At 38.0% G+C, this 21363-nt stretch overlaps 1 protein-coding gene and 1 pseudogene across 1 annotated transcript; both read left to right on the top strand.

The window, feature by feature from the left end:
* The first annotated feature begins 6887 nt into the window (after nt 1-6887).
* LOC127106459 (gamma carbonic anhydrase 1, mitochondrial-like) lies at nt 6888-7439 on the top strand (annotated as a pseudogene).
* A 13069-nt stretch (nt 7440-20508) lies between these two features.
* On the top strand, nt 20509-21197 carry LOC127103030 (gamma carbonic anhydrase 1, mitochondrial-like). The gene is given in 2 exon segments (XM_051040329.1): nt 20509-20539; nt 20644-21197. Coding segments are annotated over 2 exon segments (585 nt in total).
* The last annotated feature ends 166 nt before the right edge of the window (nt 21198-21363 follow it).

Genomic DNA, 21363 nt, shown 5'->3' with positions numbered 1-21363 from the left:
AGAATTGAGAGAGAATCGAAGGCTTGAAGTTTCTAAAAATCTACCTTCGGGTAGTAGTGATTTGGCTTAATCTCAATGTGAATCCACTTGGTTCTTCCTCCTCTTGCTTGTAGTGATTAATTGAGATGAAGATGACAATGAATCCTTGGAGTTTGAATCTCAAAATAGAAGGAGAAATTCAAACTCGATTTCAAAGAAATCTTCAAGGAATTCTATGAAGTAGGGTTCTGGTTTAGCTTGGCAAGGCTTGGGCAATATGTGTGTTCCATTTATGAAGCAATGCATTTGTATTTATAGGCAAGGGAAATGCTTTCTACACCATTTGAATTTTGAGCCAAAAATAGAAATCCAAGTGCATGGGTGCATGGGAATACGCTAGGTCCAAATTTATCATTGCAAATCACTCCAATTTATGCACAAATGTTACTGATGTCACCACATGGAGCCATGCAAAGCTAAATGAAAATTGCATTCAAATGTTGCCAAAACAAACAATGAGAAGAACCCATGCGAAATTCCCTCAATTTTCGTCCAAATGGAGTGATATTGGATAATTTGGAAAGGTGACGTCAAGGGGAACAACTTTGATGTTGAACACTTTTCCATTTGGAACTTGGATCATGATGAATTTTGAGGTGGAAGTTGGAGAAATCAAAAGACCACTTCTTCCACCTTGAATAACTTTTGCTATGAGTTCCAAATGAAAATGGTTTATTCACCAAAGTTGTACCTCTTCCATTCCTCTTCAATTTGGTCACAAATTTGACATAATTTGGATTTGGTATGAGGCAGTTATGGATTTTAGAAGTTGAGGAAAATTGCTTGTTCAATGCTAATGGCCCAAAATGACCTATAATGTTTCCTCTTGGCATATGCCCTTTCAAGTTGAATTTTACATTTCTCAAAGAATAAAAGTTGGAAAAGACATCGTGAAATTGATCATGAAACTTGGATGACCTTCATATCATAAAAAACGAGCAAGTTATTGTTGGTGTAAGCCCTAGAGGCCAATGCATTTTGGTACTTGTATCGAATAATAAAAGGCATTCTCTTTATTATGGTTGATTAATAAAGTCCCTGGAATAGATAGTCCGTTTAATGTATTAAGCGTGACTTAATCATGAGAACACATTAAACATAAGGACATTATTCCTAAAGTATCCGTAGTTGAGCTTTAGTGTGAAGTGGGATAACATTAAAGCATTAAGACTATTATGTTTGTAGACTGATGATCACATCTCATGGATCATGGATAAAGAGTTATCAAGTCTTAAACATAGGTATGAATATTAGGAGTAATATTTATACCGGATTGACCCGCTATGAGAATACTATATAGAAAGTTATGCAAGGTGTCATAAGTTATTCTCATGGTGATAATAGTGTATTCCACTCTTCGACCTGAAACCACTATGGATCCTAGATGTAGAGTCGAGTGCTTTATTGTTGATCCAACGTTGTCCGTAACTGGATAACCATAAAGACAGTTGATGGGTACTCCACAAAGCATGTTGAGGGACATGAGTGACCTAGATGGAATTTGCCCATCCTGCATAACAGGATAAATGTCTATGGGCCCAATATTAAATTGGACAAGGATGACACGGTCTATGCCTTGTGTTCAATATAGACATAAGGGCAAAAGGGTAATTATACACATAAGTATTATCACAGAAGGAATTGTCAGATCACATGACATTTTCGTGTCTTGGGTAGCAGTGATGTGTTGCTAGATACCGCTCACTGTTTATTATGTTAAATGCGTGATTTAATATAATTGCCAACGTCAGGAAAACCTACAGGGTCACACACAAAGGACGGATTGATGAGAGATAGAGTAACTAAGGAATATCGTAAGGTACGGTAACCTTAAGTGAATTATAGAACATCGTAAGGTACGGTGTACTTGAGTAGAATACGAAATATGGTAAGGTACCATGGGCTTAAGTGATTTTGGGCATATTATAAGATATGGGCCAAAATACACTTAAGTGGGCTTTTAGCTTGAAGCCCACACAAGTGGTTCTATAAATAGAACCCTTGTGCAGAAGCAAAAATTTGCGGTTGTATTCTTTTCGTTTTCACTCTCTCTCTCTCTCTCTCTCACTCAAAGCCTTCATTCGTACCAGCTAGCACTGAGATTGAAGGAACCCGTTCGTGTGGACTGAGTAGAGACGTTGTCATCGTTCAACGTTCGTGATCGTTTCCGTGGATCTGCATCAAAGGTTTTGATCGTCACAAGAGATCTGCACCAAAGGTTTCAACCGTCATAAGAGGTAAATATTCTATCACTGATCATGACCATTCGTAAGGATCTCTAAAGGAGAAATTTTTATTTCCGCTGCGTTTTGGACCGCAATTCTCCTTCAGTTATGGTCCTTGGAAGTTTACCTCCTAACTAGCGCACAAACAAAATGACCTATAATCTTTCACCATAAAAAATTACTTTCCATGCAAAAATAGATCATGATGTCAATATTAAAGTTGTTTGCAATGTCATAAAGAGTAACTTATCTCTTATAATCATTTCCATATGACAAAAATGGTAGGATATAGGGTCTAGGAAACCCCGGTTTTGACTAGTTGACTTTCTCTGATCAACCTCCTTGAACCAACTTGCAAACTCGAGGTTCCTTTGATATTTTGGACTCATGGAGGATCATATGTGATTGATATGGTGTATAATGAAGTATCCATTTTGACGAAGTGTTAAAGAAACTTGCTAAGGAAGTCACACAAGATACCTAGATGAATTAGGGCTTCAAAGGCAAATAAGCTTCAAACTCTTGATGCATTCTTAATCAAAATGACAAATGATGAACATTGGGATCCATATATGATGTTTTAAACCAATGAGAACCTTTCATTGACTGATCTCTTTGCATTGAGAGTCTCAAACCCTAGTTGTGAGCTTGGTAAGGCACAGGTTGACACACACTACCTACAAAAGAAACAACACTACCCATAGACATATTTTTAGTATTTTAGTTAGTAAACAAAAGAAAATAAAGTATGGTAAAATCAAATATGTTTGGTGATCTCTCTCAAGCAAGCCCAATGAATCATGGGTGAGGAGGATACCAAGGTGTGATCCCAAAAGCCAATGCAAATGATGAGATAACATGAGGGATCTTAGGGTCAAAATTAGGGTCTTACAGCTGCCCCTATTTAAGGACATTCTTGCTGAGGATGTGAAGGTTAAAATCTTTGTATCAACTCAGCAGAATGGACTTAAATAACAACATCTAGAAACAAATTTTGGTCCCTAAGAGACCTCATGATGCATATGATATGAATGCAAAAATAATCTTTGTGGGGAATATATTGCCACAAAGGAAAAGAATCCGGAGTGACTGAAAGTCCACAGGAGCATACTACATTCCATAAGGAAAACTCACTAGGGGATAGAGACTCTAGGGATAAAATTCACGCGTAGGCCAGGCTACGACTTGAAAAAATTGTTGAAGACGCGAGGGGATTTTCATGAAAATAAATCAATGGAAAGACTCGGACATGGGAGAAAGGGAATCTGCGTGTATCAGGATAACACCAATACAACAAGAAACACTCGCTAGGGAAATACGTAAATCAGAACAAAGTTGAAATACCCATGCAAAAGGGGATTCAACTTCATTAAGAAATACGAAACCAAACTCAACTGGGGAAGACAAAATTCAACACAGAAGTAAAAGGAGATATATTATTACCGGTTACTTGGTAAGAAGATATTATACTCTGACAGAGGGACATCCATTACCGGTTAGGGAAAACATAACGAGGATGACTCACTGAGGAAAATGAGACATATCCATTACCGGTTACTGGGTAAGAACGACCTACTTTCTCTTCTAAGCCACCTTCCTGAGAAATGTGTTTATCATCAAAAATTGGGAAATATAGTTTTATGTTCTTAAAAGCTATAACCGATTTTTATGATGACATAGGGGATCCACGTAAAATATCACAAATATCATCAAATGAAGAACAAAGATCGAATCAAATAAAAAAGTGAGAAGTTTATTACAAATGGATTAAAATAATCAAATGATAAAGAACAACATCAAGAAACAGACATATGAGCTTAAAGCTTGACATCTGATCATATGTTTAACTATCTTACTTTTTATAAGATCAATATTGTAAGTTGAGTGTGTTATTTTCCAATGTACTAAAGTCATACACACACGTACCAAACTTATTTTTCAAAAACATCATCTATTTTAGAAAATCACTTTGGACATAATCGGTTAGGAAACCTTTGTAATCGATAATGTCGCGATACTTGACCTATAATCGATTAAGAGGGGAAACTTGCTATGTAACCAGTTAGGGAAGCCTTGTAAACAATTATGCTTCTAATTTAGAAAAAAAAATCCATTTTAGATAGGCCACAATTGATTATTGTAGTAGGCTAATCGATTATGGACTAGATCCCGACCTTCTAAAGTTTTTTTTAGTCTAGATCTTTTACTATAAAAGGATAGATGTTGTTCATTCGAAAATACAAGATTTTAGAAAAACACTTTCTTCTCTACTCTCACATCGTTTCATATTCTCATACTCATTTGAAATATAATTTTAGTGATGAGAGAATTTGTGTAATCACTTCTAAACTATTTTGATATATAATTATAAATCTAGTGATGATTGTTCTCTTTGAATTCTGGTTAGTTAAAAATTCCAAACTGCACTTGAGGTAAAAATTTAGTGTAAGAAGATTGAAGGGTGGTCTTGTATTAAAAGCTTTATGCACATGCGAATACATGTTTAGGTTGGGTGTGGTTATAGCCACATTAGTTTTTTTTTTAATATTATATATATTAAAGATTATTATTAGAATAATTATTATTTTTCAAATTATATATAAACACGGAATAATTAATAAAAGAAAACAAATATTATTAACTCACTTTTCTCTCTCTCATACTAACTATTTCCCTCACTTCTCTCTCTCTCTCACACACATACACACAGTAACTTATTTTTCTGCTTTTTTCAAATCTCACCATCTCTCATGCTTGTTTCTTCCTCTCATATTTGTCAATATTTTTTTTCTTCAATTTTTTCACTTGGTTTGGTTACATTTATTTATAGATGATTGAAAATCAAAAGTAATATGAGTATTTCAATTTTACCTTACTCTTTTCTCCTTTTTGAGATGAACCCTAAAAACTCCATTTGTTAAAAAAAAATCAATTTTTTCAATTTCTGATAAATGATTTTCTTTATAATTAATTGATTTTACTGTTTTCTTTATAGTTTGAATAACTATTTTAAATGATTTCATTATTCTCTTTATAGGATAGAGAAGTTTTTCCAGTGATTTCTCGAGACAAAACTACTTATTCGGAAAATCTAAAAGCAGCGGAAACTTAATATCTAAGTGAGAGTATTAAACTTGTTGATTATGAATTGTTGGAACGGGTCAAGGAATTAGGCCTCCAATTTCAAGCTATCATTGTGACATCCAAAACGAGATAAGGAAAGTTTATTTAAAAATCCGTCATCAACCTCCTCACAATTTTGTTTATCCTTGTTCTGTTCAAGGTAAACAAAGACATCGATTTTATAAAAATTGGTTTTATTTGTATGACTGGATTGATTATAGTGAATCTAAGGACCTAGCATTTTGTTTACCATATTTTTTTGTTTTAAAAGATTGACTAATCATGCTACTTCTTCCAATAGTCATGTTGATTGTGTTCATACTGTCATACCCCAATTTTGTCCGGGCATATTTAAATTTTCATAAAATTGATTTCATTTTTAATCTGCATCATAAGCATTCACTTCATCTGTACATGCATGGCTCAACTCAAGGAGACAAGTGTCTTGGATTCACGACTTTGCTAGTCAAAAGGCCTTATGTACAAACTGTCGTTTGGTTGACATTTATCGAGTTTTGGTTCATAATCACTAGCTTGGGTCATTTGATTTAGGATATTATTGTCCATATTCGATCGCTCATGAGAAAATAGGCACTGTTACTTGGGCTGACTGATGGGTCGACCAATTGACCAAAACCCACCATTTACCTCTAAGTTTAATGCATGATCTTTGATTCGTCTTTTCACCATGTCCATCAAATTTCACTCTTTGTGATTCATGTTCAAATTGGTAAACCAATTTCAAAATCAAAATCATCTTTCACTTTTTTAAATCATGAATCATCTTGCCTTTTAAAATCATAACCCATGATTCACTATTACACTCACCATCCACATTACAAAATCATAACCAGGTTCTACATTTTCACAAAATCATAACCATATTCTGCATTTTTTTTAATTTTATACCTACATATCCAAATCACACAATTACAACAACATTCCCATACATACATAGTTATTACATCCAAAATCCATAATTAACTCAAATGATAACCCCATTTTCATTTCATTACAACATGCATCCTTGTTAATTTCCACAATTACAATTCGTAATCATACCCATTACAAATATGAATTTTAATCATTCACAAAGTTTCAATAAGAAAATCCTAAAACCATTCAATGAAAACCGTGAAGCAAGAACAATCCGTAGTGTAACCACATTGGTTCGACATAAGAAAAATGATGTTGTTTACAAAAACGGTTGGAATCATGGAGAAACACCTTCCGGCTACAAGACAAGACTGCTGCGCCAAAGTCGAAACAACAACATTCAGGCTACAGAAACCAAGCATAGCAGTACAACTCCAAAAGCTGCTACAAAGCCAGCTGCAAGTGGAAAGAACGCAAGCATTCAAGATGTTGCTAACCAAACGCGTGGAGCCAAGACGCACCGCTCAGCTGCTGCATCTAAAAACAAGCGTCAAGCTGCAGTGGAAATTCAAGTTAAATGTCAACAACATGAAACGCGAGTATGCGTATGCAAGTGAAAAGAACAGCTGTCCAGGCATCGAACTCCGATGAACGTATTTGATAAGGCTCCTGTTGTTGATAAAGATGCATTTATTGCCCCAAGTGCCTCCGTAATTGGTAATGTTTACATTGGCAGAGGATCGTCTATTTGGTATGGATGTGTCATGAGAGGTGACATGAACAACATTAGTGTTGGAAGCGGAACAAACATTTAGGACAACTCCTTGGTGCGTGTTGCAAAGTCAAAATTAAGTGGGAAGGTGTTGCCTACTGTTATTGGGGATAATGTTACTGTAGGTTATAGTTCAGTTTTACATGGTTGCACTGTTGAGGATGAGGCTTTTGTTGGTATGGGTGCAACACTACTTGATGGTGTTGTTGTTGAGAAACATTCCATGGTTGCTGCTGGTGCTCTTGTGAAAATGAATTCACGGATTCCATCTGGAGAGATTTGGGCAAGGAATCCAGCAAAATTCCTGAGAAAGCTCACTGCTGAAGAGATATCATTTATCTCCCAATCAGTTATCAGTTACAGTAACCTTGCACAGGTCCGCAGCATCATAAGCACACCTTGATTTTTAGCAAGTTTCAACCTATATCACACGAAATCAACCAAAAGTTCATTACACACGAGATACAACTGATTATCACCAAGGTAAGGAGTTCAAATCAGGGAACAACCTACTATCATAAGCCAGCAGGTGGCCACAGGACATTCGTCGCAGTTGCAAGATTTCCGGCTTTATAATGAATCCTTTGACCATAATATTGAAGCAAGGGCTATGGAAGCCAAACTCAACACGCTCCGACCGTGACAGGACGACACTAGCGTCTTCCATGCTTTTAGCAATAATTTATCCAAATTATCAAACTGTAGTGGTGCGAAGCATCTGGCCCTTGCCTTTTATCTTGTTAAAAAACCAGTTGCAAGGTCTAAACCATGTGCAGAGTAAATGCAACCAAAACCTGCAGCAGGTTACCAACACGGATAGAATACACCGGTAACATCATCATACAAAACAATCAAATACATGGTTTAAACTCTGTAGGCGATGATACCTGCAACATTTGTCAATCTTCTTGGAGGATTGCCTCCAGATAGTACCACAGGCTTACCAATAGGAATGAGATAATCAATACTCTGCAACCAATCAGTGGTCACAGCAAAACCTACGGTAAGTCATATACCAGATTAAACTCAAAAGTACCAAGCAACAACACAAATTCATGCTACAAAGGTACATGGATTCCGAAAGTACAGGAACGTTTAGGTTGTGCAGTTTTTAAATAGATACCTCTGACTCATCAAAATAGCAGACGAAATTGCTTCAACCTAATGGGGGACTTGCCTGCAAGTTATCCGAAGAACAGGAATGCATAATGAGCTAATAAGTTCACTCTTCTCAAATACCACTTTCAAAAATAAACTTAAGCTTGCAATAGGAGATCCATTCAGTACTGTTTAACCTGCAAACTAATTTCACAAGTGCAACCTGCAAAATCAAGTGTGTGAGTAAAGTTTACATCATAGTAATTCATACACACAAACATGTACAATCCAGCAGCATGAACAATTGACTTGATGAGAGCCAAGAGATCAAGCCAAAGTCAATAAAAACAAACACCGGCAATGCATACAGAAAGTTGGATTTTCAACCAAAATCAAGAAGCTAACAAGTAAAGGTTCACAGGGGAAATTCAACCGAAATTCTTCTCAAAAACAAATCCAAGCCTCGGAAAGCGGGCGAATGCTAACGTCCACCATCGTTTTCACCCTTCTTAGATGCTCACACTCTAATCTCAATTCAAAAACGTAAGCCGCTTCACAACCAAGGCAGAGAATAAGGACTTGTCATGCCGCCAATGAGATCCTGCATTCAACAAACAACAAGCATAACATGACAACAAGCAGTGAGATTTTCTCCTATGGGACCACATGTTCTAGAAGGATTTGAGATTACACTACAGAGAGAGAGATTCTTACCTGTCACGTATTTGGTCCCCACCAAATCTGGGAATGATCCGATTCTAACCGACTGATTATGCAATCCGAGCCAGCTCATACTCAGAGGGACCACAGACTTTGCCTATAAAAGGATGCGTCGAATCATTGGGAAAAAAGGAAGAAAGGTACCCTTACCCTGCCGAAATCCCACTTCAACCATGCCTCCGTCTCCACTAACCCTACCTCACCTCACACCTTCATCTTCTTCACCTAAAACAACCCTCTTCGACCTCAACAAACACCCACACCGTCCACCACAATAACGATCTACCCAAATCTAACCACCACCCTCAAAATCTTCCATCACTCTCCGACCGCGACGCCACCCCAAGAAGAATATCTCACCGGATTGTTCGTCCTCTTCGACTTCCTGTGTACACGAAGAATCCGTCAGATCCGGTTTCTTTTATTCTTGAAAAGCTGTTAAGAAAGAGGAAAGAAGGGAAATCGATTGGGGATAGTCTGTGTTTTGTTATTGTGTCTTTAATTGTTTTTGAAGGAAAAAGGATATCCACTGTTGGAGATGAGATCCATGTGATGGTCCCTTGATCAAAACCCGTACTCGGCACCAACACTAAGAACAAACGCGAATACAACGTCTGTCTAACCAGCATCTCCGCCTCCTGACGATCTTCAAATTTCAACCGAGAATCACTGCAGTAAGACTTCCACCACCACCTTGGAAACGTGGACTTCAATGGCTAGATTTGGAGAGGCTTGAGGTTTGTGTTTTCTTGAACTTTTTCGAATTTCCTCCTAATGTAAAGGCAAACGTTTTGATACTTTATACATATTCATCAAAACATTATTATTATTATTTTTTTTACATATGTATAACTTCAATTTCTTTTATATTATTACTTATTAATTGGTATGTAGTTCTAATTAGTTACTAGAACATGTCATACTGGAAATTCGGTTTATGTCTAGTTTATGTTAAATATACTAATGTAATTATCTCTCTAGTTGTTGGTTGAAGTATTATAGTGTATGTAGATTTTGATTCTACTGAGATCTGTTTGTATTTGATTTTGATACTGTGATGAGGTGAATGTTGTAAATATGCAATATAATATTGAGTTTTTATTTCATTTTCATTGCGATCAAATCGGATTAAATCCATGGATTCGGTAATTCAATGCCGTTATGCCACCAAAAATTTCTATACATTAATTGTACATTTTCCACCGCGTTTCTATCTCACATACGACATTCCAATTCATTGTTGCTATGTATGAACCGGTTCTTGAGCACATTTCGTAACCGACTCCGATTCAATCAACATTATCACATATTTCTACTCTTTTAATTAAATAAGTCAATTAATTTAAGTTTTGTTTGACTACTTAATTACCATTAATTAATTTTAATTAACATGATTATTGAGTTTAAACAAATAATTTTGATAATTAAGTTTAATTAAGTTAATTAATCGATTCAATTAAAATCTTAAGTAATTAATTTGATTAATTAAATATCTATTGATAAATTCAATTTCAATTCATCATCAATTCAAACCAATTTCAAAAAAGCACAAACCACAATTCTCGATTCAAACATCGAGCCCATTTTTTTAAACACCCTTGTAAGTCGATTGCTCTTCGCATCGCCGTCAACCTCACATAGCTTACTCTTGGGCTTTCTTACAATGAGACCTATTTGGTTATTGATTAATCGAGTAGATGAATAATACACTAAATAAAATTCATTTCATTCATAAACACGTATTCAAACCTTTTTCCAAACCATTTAACTTCAAAAGAATTTTCTCTTTCAAACATAAATTTTGGGATGAAAAAGATATAGGGAGCGTACACTTCACTATTTCTCAAGCACTTGAATAATTGGCGTACGCCACATTGCTCGAGTTCTTGTCACCCGATTAAATCTTAATCATACACATTCAAATCACATTTTCTAAATCAATTACAAATTCTACAACCATTTAATTCTAAATTTCCGATAATAAAAGGATAGGAGGCGTACGCCTCACTATCTTTCGATTATTCGAATAATTGGCGTACGCCACGTTGCTCGAATTTCGTCATCAAATTTAAAACCACAATCGAATAAACTCAAATCATCTTTTATATCAAACACAAAAATGCAAAATAAACAACTTAAACTTCAATAGAGAATGGGAGGCGTACGCCTCACCATCCCTTGATTATTTGAATAATTGGCGTATGCCACATTGCTCAAATCATCGATTAAAACCTACCAATTCAAAATTCAAACTATTTTCACAAATCAAATACAAACATCTAAACATATCTTTTACAATTTAAACCTCGGATGATAAAAGATGGGAGGCGTTCGCCTCGCCATCTCTTGATTATTTGAATAATTTGCGTACGCCACATTGCTCAAATTATCGACTTCTGACTAAAACACGCTAAATAAACTTGGATAAAGGAATAAATGGCGTACGCCTTATTATTCCTTGAATAAGCAAGTAGGGGGCGTACACCTAACTACCGTGCGTATTCAACATCCACAAACAAACTTTCAAAATAATTCAAACGAAAAGGGAGTAGGAGGCGGTCGCCTTATTATTCCTCGAAAGAATTGAACGATTGGTGTACACCACATTGCTTAATCTTTCATCGTTCTCCAAAAAACATCTCCAACAAATCAAACCTAACTTCTCTCCCCCGAGCGATCGAAACCAAACCAAAACACCGAAACACATCAATTTAACTTGTCACCCCCACGTGACCAAAACCCTTTCAAAAAGAACACTGTAAATCCTTTCTAATGCGCCCAACAAACCAGTGCTAGAGCCTCCACGAGCACACTAATAAAAAACCTCTCATTTCCCCCTCCTGAGGTCTTCATCCATATCTATCATCAATTCTAATCACTCGAAGCTAGCGAATAACATTCAACTAACAATCAAATAGCAAAATCAGACTAAGAGGTTCCCGTTGAGTACAACGGACGTGAGGGGTGTTAATACCTTCCCCTTATGTAATCGACTCCCGAACCCGAATATGGTTGCGACGACCATTATTCTTATTTCTAAAGGTTTTCTCGATATTTTCCTATTCCTTCATTAGGAATAAATAAAGTTCGGTGGCGACTCTGTTTCGAACAACATTTTTTCCGCGTCCTATCGCGAGGGATCACATTTTTGAGGTGCGACAGACTGGCGACTCTGCTGGGACCCTGCTCCAAGCAAGAGAGGGTCTAGCCTAACTTAGTCTGATTTTGCTATGACTGTTGGAAGATATTCTTTCTTTCCATGTTTATCTCTCTGCATTTTATTCTAATTACTTGTGTTGTATGTAATGTGTTGATACTTTGATATGGGACTTGGTGTATTCTATGAGATAAGCTCTCTACCCGAGCTTCAAGTAGAACTTAGAACCCGGAGTTGTGTAGTATTGAATCGAGGGGTGTACACCTCATTGGGACAATACGAAGACTCCACCTAGAGTAGATCTGTTTAGAGTTTCCATCACAATATGGCTAGCCCATCATTGTGGGGAGGTTCTAAATACGATCCGTGACTCTAGGGACCTCGCCTTAAGCCCAAGTTTTGTTTTCATGATTGGCGATTGTGTAGTATTGAACCAAAGGGTCTACACCCTGTTCGAACAATACGAGAATCCCACTTAGATTAGATCATTTCAGAACTCCCATCACGATGTGGCTAGCCCACCATTGCGAGGAAGTTTTGAACTTGATCCGTGAGTCTAAGTTCCTTCATTGAAAACATAACTTTAGAACCTACCTTTGGGGAATTTCTTGTGATCAGAGAAACCTTTGCTTCTTCCAGTTATACTGATGTACTCGACATGTGGATAATTTTGAGTCTGTATTCCTCTGCGAAAAACATGGCAGAATTTCATGCATTTGCATATCATCAACATGCATTGCATATCATTGTCCAGAAACAAAAAACTCACACCATATTCTACCCTTTGTCCAGTAACACTGACTACTCGACACCGGTACGAGACACGCTGCAACTACAAGATGACACTTGAACAATTGGAAGCAAACCAGGTTTTGATGAGAACAGACATTGACTCCATACAGGCAAAGATGGATCGTTTGCTTGAGACCATGTTACTCTTGGTCCAAAAGGAAAAGGATGCGGAGACTAGCGCCGAAGCCAGGAAAGTTGCTGCTCAGTTTGGATCGCCATCAATTAGCATCCCTGGAGTAACTGAACTTGATGGTAACCCCACCCAGCCTAGAGGAGGACCGACCCCTATTCCGATCCCAATGGTCAATGAAAACCCTCATGAGCATTCTGCTACATCTGCTCGACATGGATCCATGATGGGTGATGAAGATCAGTATGATGCTTTCTTCATGCCACAACCCGCCAAACCTGTTGTTGGAGGTCTCCCAGACCCATCTGTTGATAGACTCCATGCTTTGGATGAAAAGTTTAAGTCCTTGGAGGTTCACACTACTCCCGGCTTAGACGCTGTTGATATGTGCCTGGTGCCAGGCCTCGTGATTCCGCAGAAGTTCAAAGTCCCAGACTTTGACAAGTACAAAGGAATCGGTTGCCCAAGAACACACCTCAGAGCTTATTGCCGCAAGCTGGCTGCCCACATCAGTAATGATCAACTCCTGATTCATTACTTCCAAGATAGCCTCAGTGGGGCATCCTTGGAGTGGTACATGCAACTAGAGAGAGGTCAGGTCCAGTCATGGAGAGAACTTGCTGAAGCCTTCCTTAGGCATTATCAGTACAATACTGATTTAGCACCCAACCGCACCCAGCTGCAAGACATGACTCAACGCAACAACGAGTCATTCAAGGAATACGCACAGCGGTGGAGAGAGCTAGCAGCTCGTGTCCAACCTCCTCTCCTTGACAAAGAGCTAATTGACATGTTTATGGGAACTCTTCATACTCAATACGTGGAGAAGATGGTAGGATCCAGTTTCCCGACTTTTGCTGAGGTTGTCTCCGTGGGAGAACGAATCGAGAGCCAGATCAAGAGAGGAAAACTACCTTGTGTTGCTAATGCTTCAAGTGGGATGAAGAAGCCTTATCCTAATCTCCCAAAGAAGCCAGAAGGTCATACCAACGCCATAATGAGAGGAGGAGGATATAGGGCACCTCCATATGCTCATACGCCTTATCATCAGGTTTCCGCGGTCATCCCGACACCATATCAGCCACCTTATCAACAACAATATCAGCAGCCTCATCAACAGCCGGCTCACCAACAACAACATCAGAATCAACAGCGACGTGCTCAACCACGTCCACCTAACCAGCATAGGGCAAGGAGGCCAAAAAGACATTTCGATCCTTTGCCAGTGTCATATAGCAAGATGAGCCCTACTTGCTAAAGGATGGATCAATTATGCTGAAGGAGATAACACCTGCAACTCCACCATATCCTCCAGGCTACGACGCCAATGCTCACTGTGAGTATCACATGGGTGCTCCAGGACACACAATAGAGAACTGTAAAGCCTTCAAGCACAAGGTTCAAGACTTGATTGACAGCAAGGCAGTTATATTCACGCCAGTGAGACCAAACGTTGCAACAAATCCCATGCCAGCACATGCAGAGTCGAGTGAAGCTCGAAGATAAAGCTTCCCACCGGCCTAAACAAGCAAACCAATTCCGACGAAGAATCAAGAGATGAAGTCCGTTGCTTTGAATGAAGGCGATTATTATGCCATTCTTACCATTTCACACTTTCGTAATTTGTTCTTGATTGTTTAAGTACTGTATGCTTTAAACATTGTTATTTGTATTTGGTCTTATTAATGGGATGATTATGCATGCTTTGAATCAATCTTTCATATTCACTCATATTATCACATTTGCAAATCACAAACACATACTTTTTCACCTCACTTTCTTCATCACATTATCGTTAGTAAATGTTGGAAGGAGGATGGCGAAAATAAAATACCCATAATTGCTTATGGTATGCTTTCGGATAAAATCCTGCTAATGATGTACAGGCATTGTTTCAAATCCCCAAACACTGGAGAGATAAGGAGTTAATCCCTAGTCAACCACTTCGAGCCTAGAAGTAGGAGTTTCTTTCGGATCTACAAACCCTTACGCTTAACCTGGGGCAGGGTAGTGTTCAGTTGATCTGACTACACATAAGAATTACAAGATGAAATATCCCATACAAGGATGAATCACATGATATTCTGCGCACACATCTTGAAGTATCGGAGAAACCATACAAATCCAAAATCTATGTCGGTTGTTCTTCAATGACCAATGACTTGGCAGTCACAATTTCAAAAAAATCAAACCAAAAAGAGCCCGCTAAGTCAAACACCCTAAAAAGGAGACCTAGGCAAAAACAGGGGCAATCCCGATGGATTAAAGCTTCAAACAAATCGGTCCATGCAAAAGTTAGGGATCAAAACAAAAATCGAAAGAGACAATGAAAGTCTCCAACAAAACAAAACAAGGTTCAGTGACCATCATACCAAAATCAAAGGGTCACCGACATCCAAAAAACGAAATAAGGTGGCTTCCATTCCAAGAGACCTTGAATCACCATCTTTATCCTTACACCTGCAAAAGACGAATGTGTGTGAATTAACTGAACGTAGGATTGGAGATCATCATGAAGAAGGGGTGGGTTAAAATAAACTTTGAGCCTTATATCCTTTTGTTTCAATAACCATGAACCAAGCCACATTACAACCCTCAAAAGACCTAATTGAAGTAAGGTTTGTTCTGAAAGCATACTATAGCAAGGTTGATTAAACTGACTCCTAGAGATTTGCTAATATTCTATTCTCACCATATCACTCACACACTAGCTAAAATCAGCACCGCGTTTGGACTCATGATCCACTTGCCACACACTCCCACAACACTCCAAGTGAATGATTATTTTCAAAACTTGCATAACTATTGCATTAAAAACACCATTTCTTGAATAACAATTCTTAATTGTCAGTCAGTACTTGACATCAAGGAAATTCCAACAAGGGGCAATTCAAGGGACACTTGATCTTTGGTGCTGACACGAATCAAGACCATCTCATAAATCAGGGGCATGGCATCTTTTGATTATATTGACCTAAAAAGAAGTCAGTATAAGACAAACCTCTAAGCATCGGTTGATCAGGGAGGAAAGACACTTAAATACTAAGGCAGTCCGGGGCAGATTCCTCAAAGGCTAATCAGGGGCAGACCATAGCCAGATTTGGACATCGAAAAAACTCAGACCGTGTCATTGGATAACCACTCCCAAGGCTTCCTTTCAGGGAGAATGCCATTTGGTACCCTACAGTCAGGGGCAAGACAAGTTGCAAGGGGCAAATCCCTTCTTATCTTCAAGTCAGTCAAGCAGATTGCATCAGACACTAGTAACTGCTTGAATTCACAACAAAAACATTGAAAGTTCATATTAGTACAACATCATGTATTGACAAGAATCCTTAGGGCATGTCAAAAGCACAATCATCATGCGTTAATCACGTCGCTATGCTCAGTTACAGGCTGGCCAGACATCTCAAAAGAAAAATCGAGTTATTCTCAAAGACAAATACACATCATATTAGCAAGAGATCAAACTCGGGGCACCAAGAGTATCCGCATCTATTGTGTGTTCATCACATCATCAACTACCGAGTGTCGGGAAGTCAGATCCTTTCCACCCACCAATAGTCCAAGTCACGTTGACGATTACCAGAAAAGCCAAAGTCCATATTGCTGGCACCCACACAAAAACAGATACAACCAACACTGGTTTCCACAAAATACATTGCCTTTGAAAGAGGGGCCAATCCCTATCAAACCAATCATTCTTCGCATTCAAACATGCATCACATGCATCACCTTATACATCTTCGCATACATGACATTCACGCATATATCACAAATCAAAATCCAAGGTTTAGTCGTGGGCATCTAGGCCAACCCTCAGTTGAGTCATTGTCACTTCCTCTAAGTGAGTTCTTACCCTACTATTGGGCGTTCCCCATTGAGTTACATCCTTCAACCTTTTGTTGATAAGATGTTATCCTCAGCTTAATCAAACAATGTTTCTCCAAACACTTACCTTGTTTCGCGTTGAGCGTACCTCAATGAGTCGTTTCCCATAACCTTTTGTTAATGGAAATTACACCTCCCCAGAGAATATTGGTTTTGCAACCTTTTGTTGTTGATACCCCAAGCAAGTCTTACCCAACAATGTTCCAATACTACCCAGCAAGTCAGGTTTACTGAAGTTTGTCAGTAGCCTTGTTTTTCCAATATTTTTCTCACTTTGATCCTTTTGGTGAAAGTCCATTGAGGAATAATATTGATCATTGTCCTGTTTACGGTAACCGTTATCCTCTTGGTAATGGTAAATCCTTGACATTTGTGATCTTACTGTCATCCTTTTGGTGTCGAAGATCCTTGGAGTTTTGGTCAAACCTTCATCCTTTTGGTGAATGGTGACCTCTACAGTTATTACAGCCTACCGTCATCCTTTTGGTGTCGGCGATCCTTATGGTGATAAGAAATCCTTGTCATTCTGGTTCAATCATCATCCTTTTGGTGATGACGTCCAGTTCAATCTAAATATCATCCTTTTGGTGATAGAGACTATGAAGTTTGGTTTAAGCTATCATCCTTTTGGTGATGGTGACATTTGGAAAGTCCAATCCCACTGTCATCCTTTTGGTGTCAACAATATTTGAAGTTATTATAACTTATTATCATCCTTTTGGTGGTAACAAGTTTCGAATCTATGATCTCACCTTCATCCTTTTGGTGATGGTGATTGTTGATTCATTATCATCCTTTTGGTGATAACGAATCCTATTGACTGTAGTACCTTCATCCTTTTGGTAATGGTGACTTCGGCTTATTATCATCCTTTTGGTGATAACAAGTTTTGTTGTTCGATCCTACCTTCATCCTTTTGGTGACGGTGATTAGTAAAAGTTATCGACTTATTATCATCCTTTTGGTGGTAACGAGTTTTGTTGTTTAATCCTACCTTCATCCTTTTTGTGACGGGGACCATTTGGGTTATGGGCTCATTATCATCCTTTTGGTGATAACGAGTTTTGTTTTGATCTTACCCTCATCTTTTTGGTGATGGCGATCATTGAGTCTGTTTCAGCTTATTATCATCCTTTTGGTGATAACAAGTTTTGAAGTTTTGTCCTTATTATCATCCTTTTGGTGATAACGAGTTTTGTTGTTTGTAGTACATTCATCCTTTTGGTGATGGTGACTATTGACTTATTATCATCCTTTTGGTGATAACAAGTTTTGTTGATTGGTCTTACCTTCATCCTTTTGGTGACGGTGACCGTTTGAGTTATGGGCTCATTATCATCCTTTTGGTGATAACAAGTTTTGTTTTGATCTTACCCTCATCCTTTTGGTGATGGCGATCATTGAGTCTGTTTCAGCTTATTATCATCCTTTTGGTGATAACAAGTTTTGAAGTTCTGTCCTTATTATCATCCTTTTGGTGATAACAAGTTCGGTTTGTTTGATCTTACTGTCATCCTTTTAGTGTCAGTGATATTTAAGGTTATTGACTTATTATCATCCTTTTGGTGGTAACAAGTTTTTGTCTTGATCTTACCTTCATCCTTTTGGTGATGGTGATCAATTGCGTTGTGTGCTTATTATCATCCTTTTGGTGGTAACAAGTTTTATCGTTTGACCTTACCTTCATCCTTTTGGTGATGGTGATTGTTGACTTATTATCATCCTTTTGGCGATAACAAGTTTTGTCTTTTAATTATACCTTCATCCTTTTGGTGATGGTGATTGTCGACTTATTATCGTCCTTTTGGCGATAACAAGTTTTGTCTTTTAATTATACCTTCATCCTTTTGGTGATGGTGATTGTTGACTTATTATCATCCTTTTGGTGGTAACAAGTTTTATCTTGTATCTTACCTTCATCCTTTTGGTGATGGCGATTGTTGATTCATTATCATCCTTTTGGTGATAACGAGTCCTATTGTTTGTAGTACCTTCATCCTTTTGGTGATGGTGACTGTCGACTTATTATCATCCTTTTGGTGATAACAAGTTTTGTTGTTGGATCTTACCTTTATCCTTTTGGTAACGGTGATCTTTGAAGTTGATGAGTCAACTATCATCCTTTTGGTAAGGGAAATATTTGGATTGGGTCTAACTTTCATCCTTTTGGTGATAGCGAGATTTGTTGTTGATCTTACCATTATCCTTTTGGTAAAGGTGATCTTTGTTATAGCCACTGTAACCATCATCCTTTTGGTGATGACTACTTTTGAAGCTCGGTTTATCCATCATCCTTTTGGTGATGAAGACCCTGAAAATCATGGTGAATTCCTATCATCCTTTTGGTGATGGAAATTAATTTTACTGTTATCCTTTTGGTGCCAGAGAACCCGTTCGGTTTCCGCTCTCACATCAGAAACGACCTTTGCAAGATCGAGTGTCGACTCGAGGTTTGGCATTAATCGGACGTTCTACCCTTATTACCTTGGTGCTGTTAGAATCCATTGCATTTTCTTTCTGCATATCCCATTGCATTCCAAAGGACAAAATTTGGATCTTTTCGTATTTAATTACCTTCCACCACGAATGTATGAAGACTATCGTCATTCTTACTTTCTAGTTCAAGATAATTAAATAGGGGCAGCTGTCATACCCCAATTTTGTCTGGACATATTTAAATTTTCATAAAATTGATTTCATTTTTAGTCTGCATCATTAGCATTCACTTCATCTGCACATGCATGGCTCAACTCAAGGAGACAAGTGTCTTGGATTCATGACTTTGCTAGTTAAAAGGCCTTATGTACAAACTGTCGTTTGGTTGACATTTATCCAGTCTTGGTTCATAATCACTAGCTTGGGTCATTTGATTTAGGATATTATTGTCCATATTCGATCGCCCATGAGAAAATAGGCACTGTTACTTGGGTCGACTGATGGGTCGACCAATTGACCAAAACCCACCATTTACCTCTAAGTTTAATGCATGATCTTTGATTCGTCTTTTCATCATGTCCATTAAATTTCACTCTTTGTGATTCATGTTCAAATCGGTAAACCAATTTCAAAATCAAAATCATCTTTCACTTTTTTAAATCATGAATCATCTTGCGTTTTAAAATCATAACCCTTGATTCATTATTACACTCACCATCCACATTACAAAATCATAACCAGGTTCTACATTTTCACAAAATCATAACCATATTCTGCATTTTTTTTAATTTTATACCTACATATCCAAATCACACAATTACAGCAACATTCCCATACATACATAGTTATTATATCCAAAATCCATAATTAACTCAAATGATAACCCCATTTTCATTTCATTACAACATGCATCCTTATTAATTTCCACAATTACAATTCGTAATCATACCCATTACAAATATGGATTTTAATCATTCACAAAGTTTCAATAAGAAAATCCTAAAACCATTCAATGAAAACCGTGAAGCAAGAACAATCCGTAGTGTAACCACATTGGTTCGACATAAGAAAAATGATGTTGTTTACAAAAACGGTCGGAATCATGGAGAAACACCTTCCGGCTGCAAGACAAGACTGCTGCGCCAAAGTCGAAACAACAACATTCAGGCTACAGAAACCAAGCATAGCAGTACAACTCCAAAAGCTGCTACAAAGCCAGCTGCAAGTGGAAAGAACGCAAGCATTCAAGATGTTGCTAACCAAACGCGTGGAGCCAAGACGCACCGCTCAGCTGCTGCATCTAAAAACAAGCGTTAAGCTGCAGTGGAAATTCAAGCTAAATGTCAACAACATGAAACGCGAGTATGCGTATGCAAGTGAAAAGAACAGTTGTCCAGGCATCGAACTCTGATGAACGTATTTGATAAGGCTCCTGTTGTTGATAAAGATGCATTTATTGCCCCAAGTGCCTCCGTAATTAGTAATGTTCACATTGGCAGAGGATCGTCTATTTGGTATGGATGTGTCATGAGAGGTGACATGAACAACATTAGTGTTGGAAACTAAACAAACATTTAGGACAACTCCTTGGTGCGTGTTGCAAAGTCAAAATTAAGTGGGAAGGTGTTGCCTACTGTTATTGGAGATAATGTTACTGTAGGTTATAGTTCAGTTTTACATGGTTGCACTGTTGAGGATGAGGCTTTTGTTGGTATGGGTGCAACACTACTTGATGGTGTTGTTGTTGAGAAACATTCCATGGTTGCTGTTGGTGCTCTTGTGAAAATGAATTCACGGATTCCATCTGGAGAGATTTGGGCAAGGAATCCAGCAAAATTCCTGAAAAAGCTCACTGCTGAAGAGATATCATTTATCTCCCAATCAGTTATCAGTTACAGTAACCTTGCACAGGTCCGCACCATCATAAGCACACCTTGATTTTTAGCAAGTTTCAACCTATATCACACGAAATCAACCAAAAGTTCATTACACACGAGATACAACTGATTGTCACCAAGGTAAGGAGTTCAAATCAGGGAACAACCTACTATCATAAGCCAGCAGGTGGCCACAGGACATTCGCCGCAGTTGCAAGATTTCCGGC

The sequence above is a fragment of the Lathyrus oleraceus genome, chromosome 7 (genome assembly GCF_024323335.1).
Source record: "Lathyrus oleraceus cultivar Zhongwan6 chromosome 7, CAAS_Psat_ZW6_1.0, whole genome shotgun sequence".
In the NCBI taxonomy this organism is placed as follows: domain Eukaryota; kingdom Viridiplantae; phylum Streptophyta; class Magnoliopsida; order Fabales; family Fabaceae; genus Lathyrus; species Lathyrus oleraceus.
This window is presented reverse-complemented; position numbering and strand designations above follow the sequence as displayed.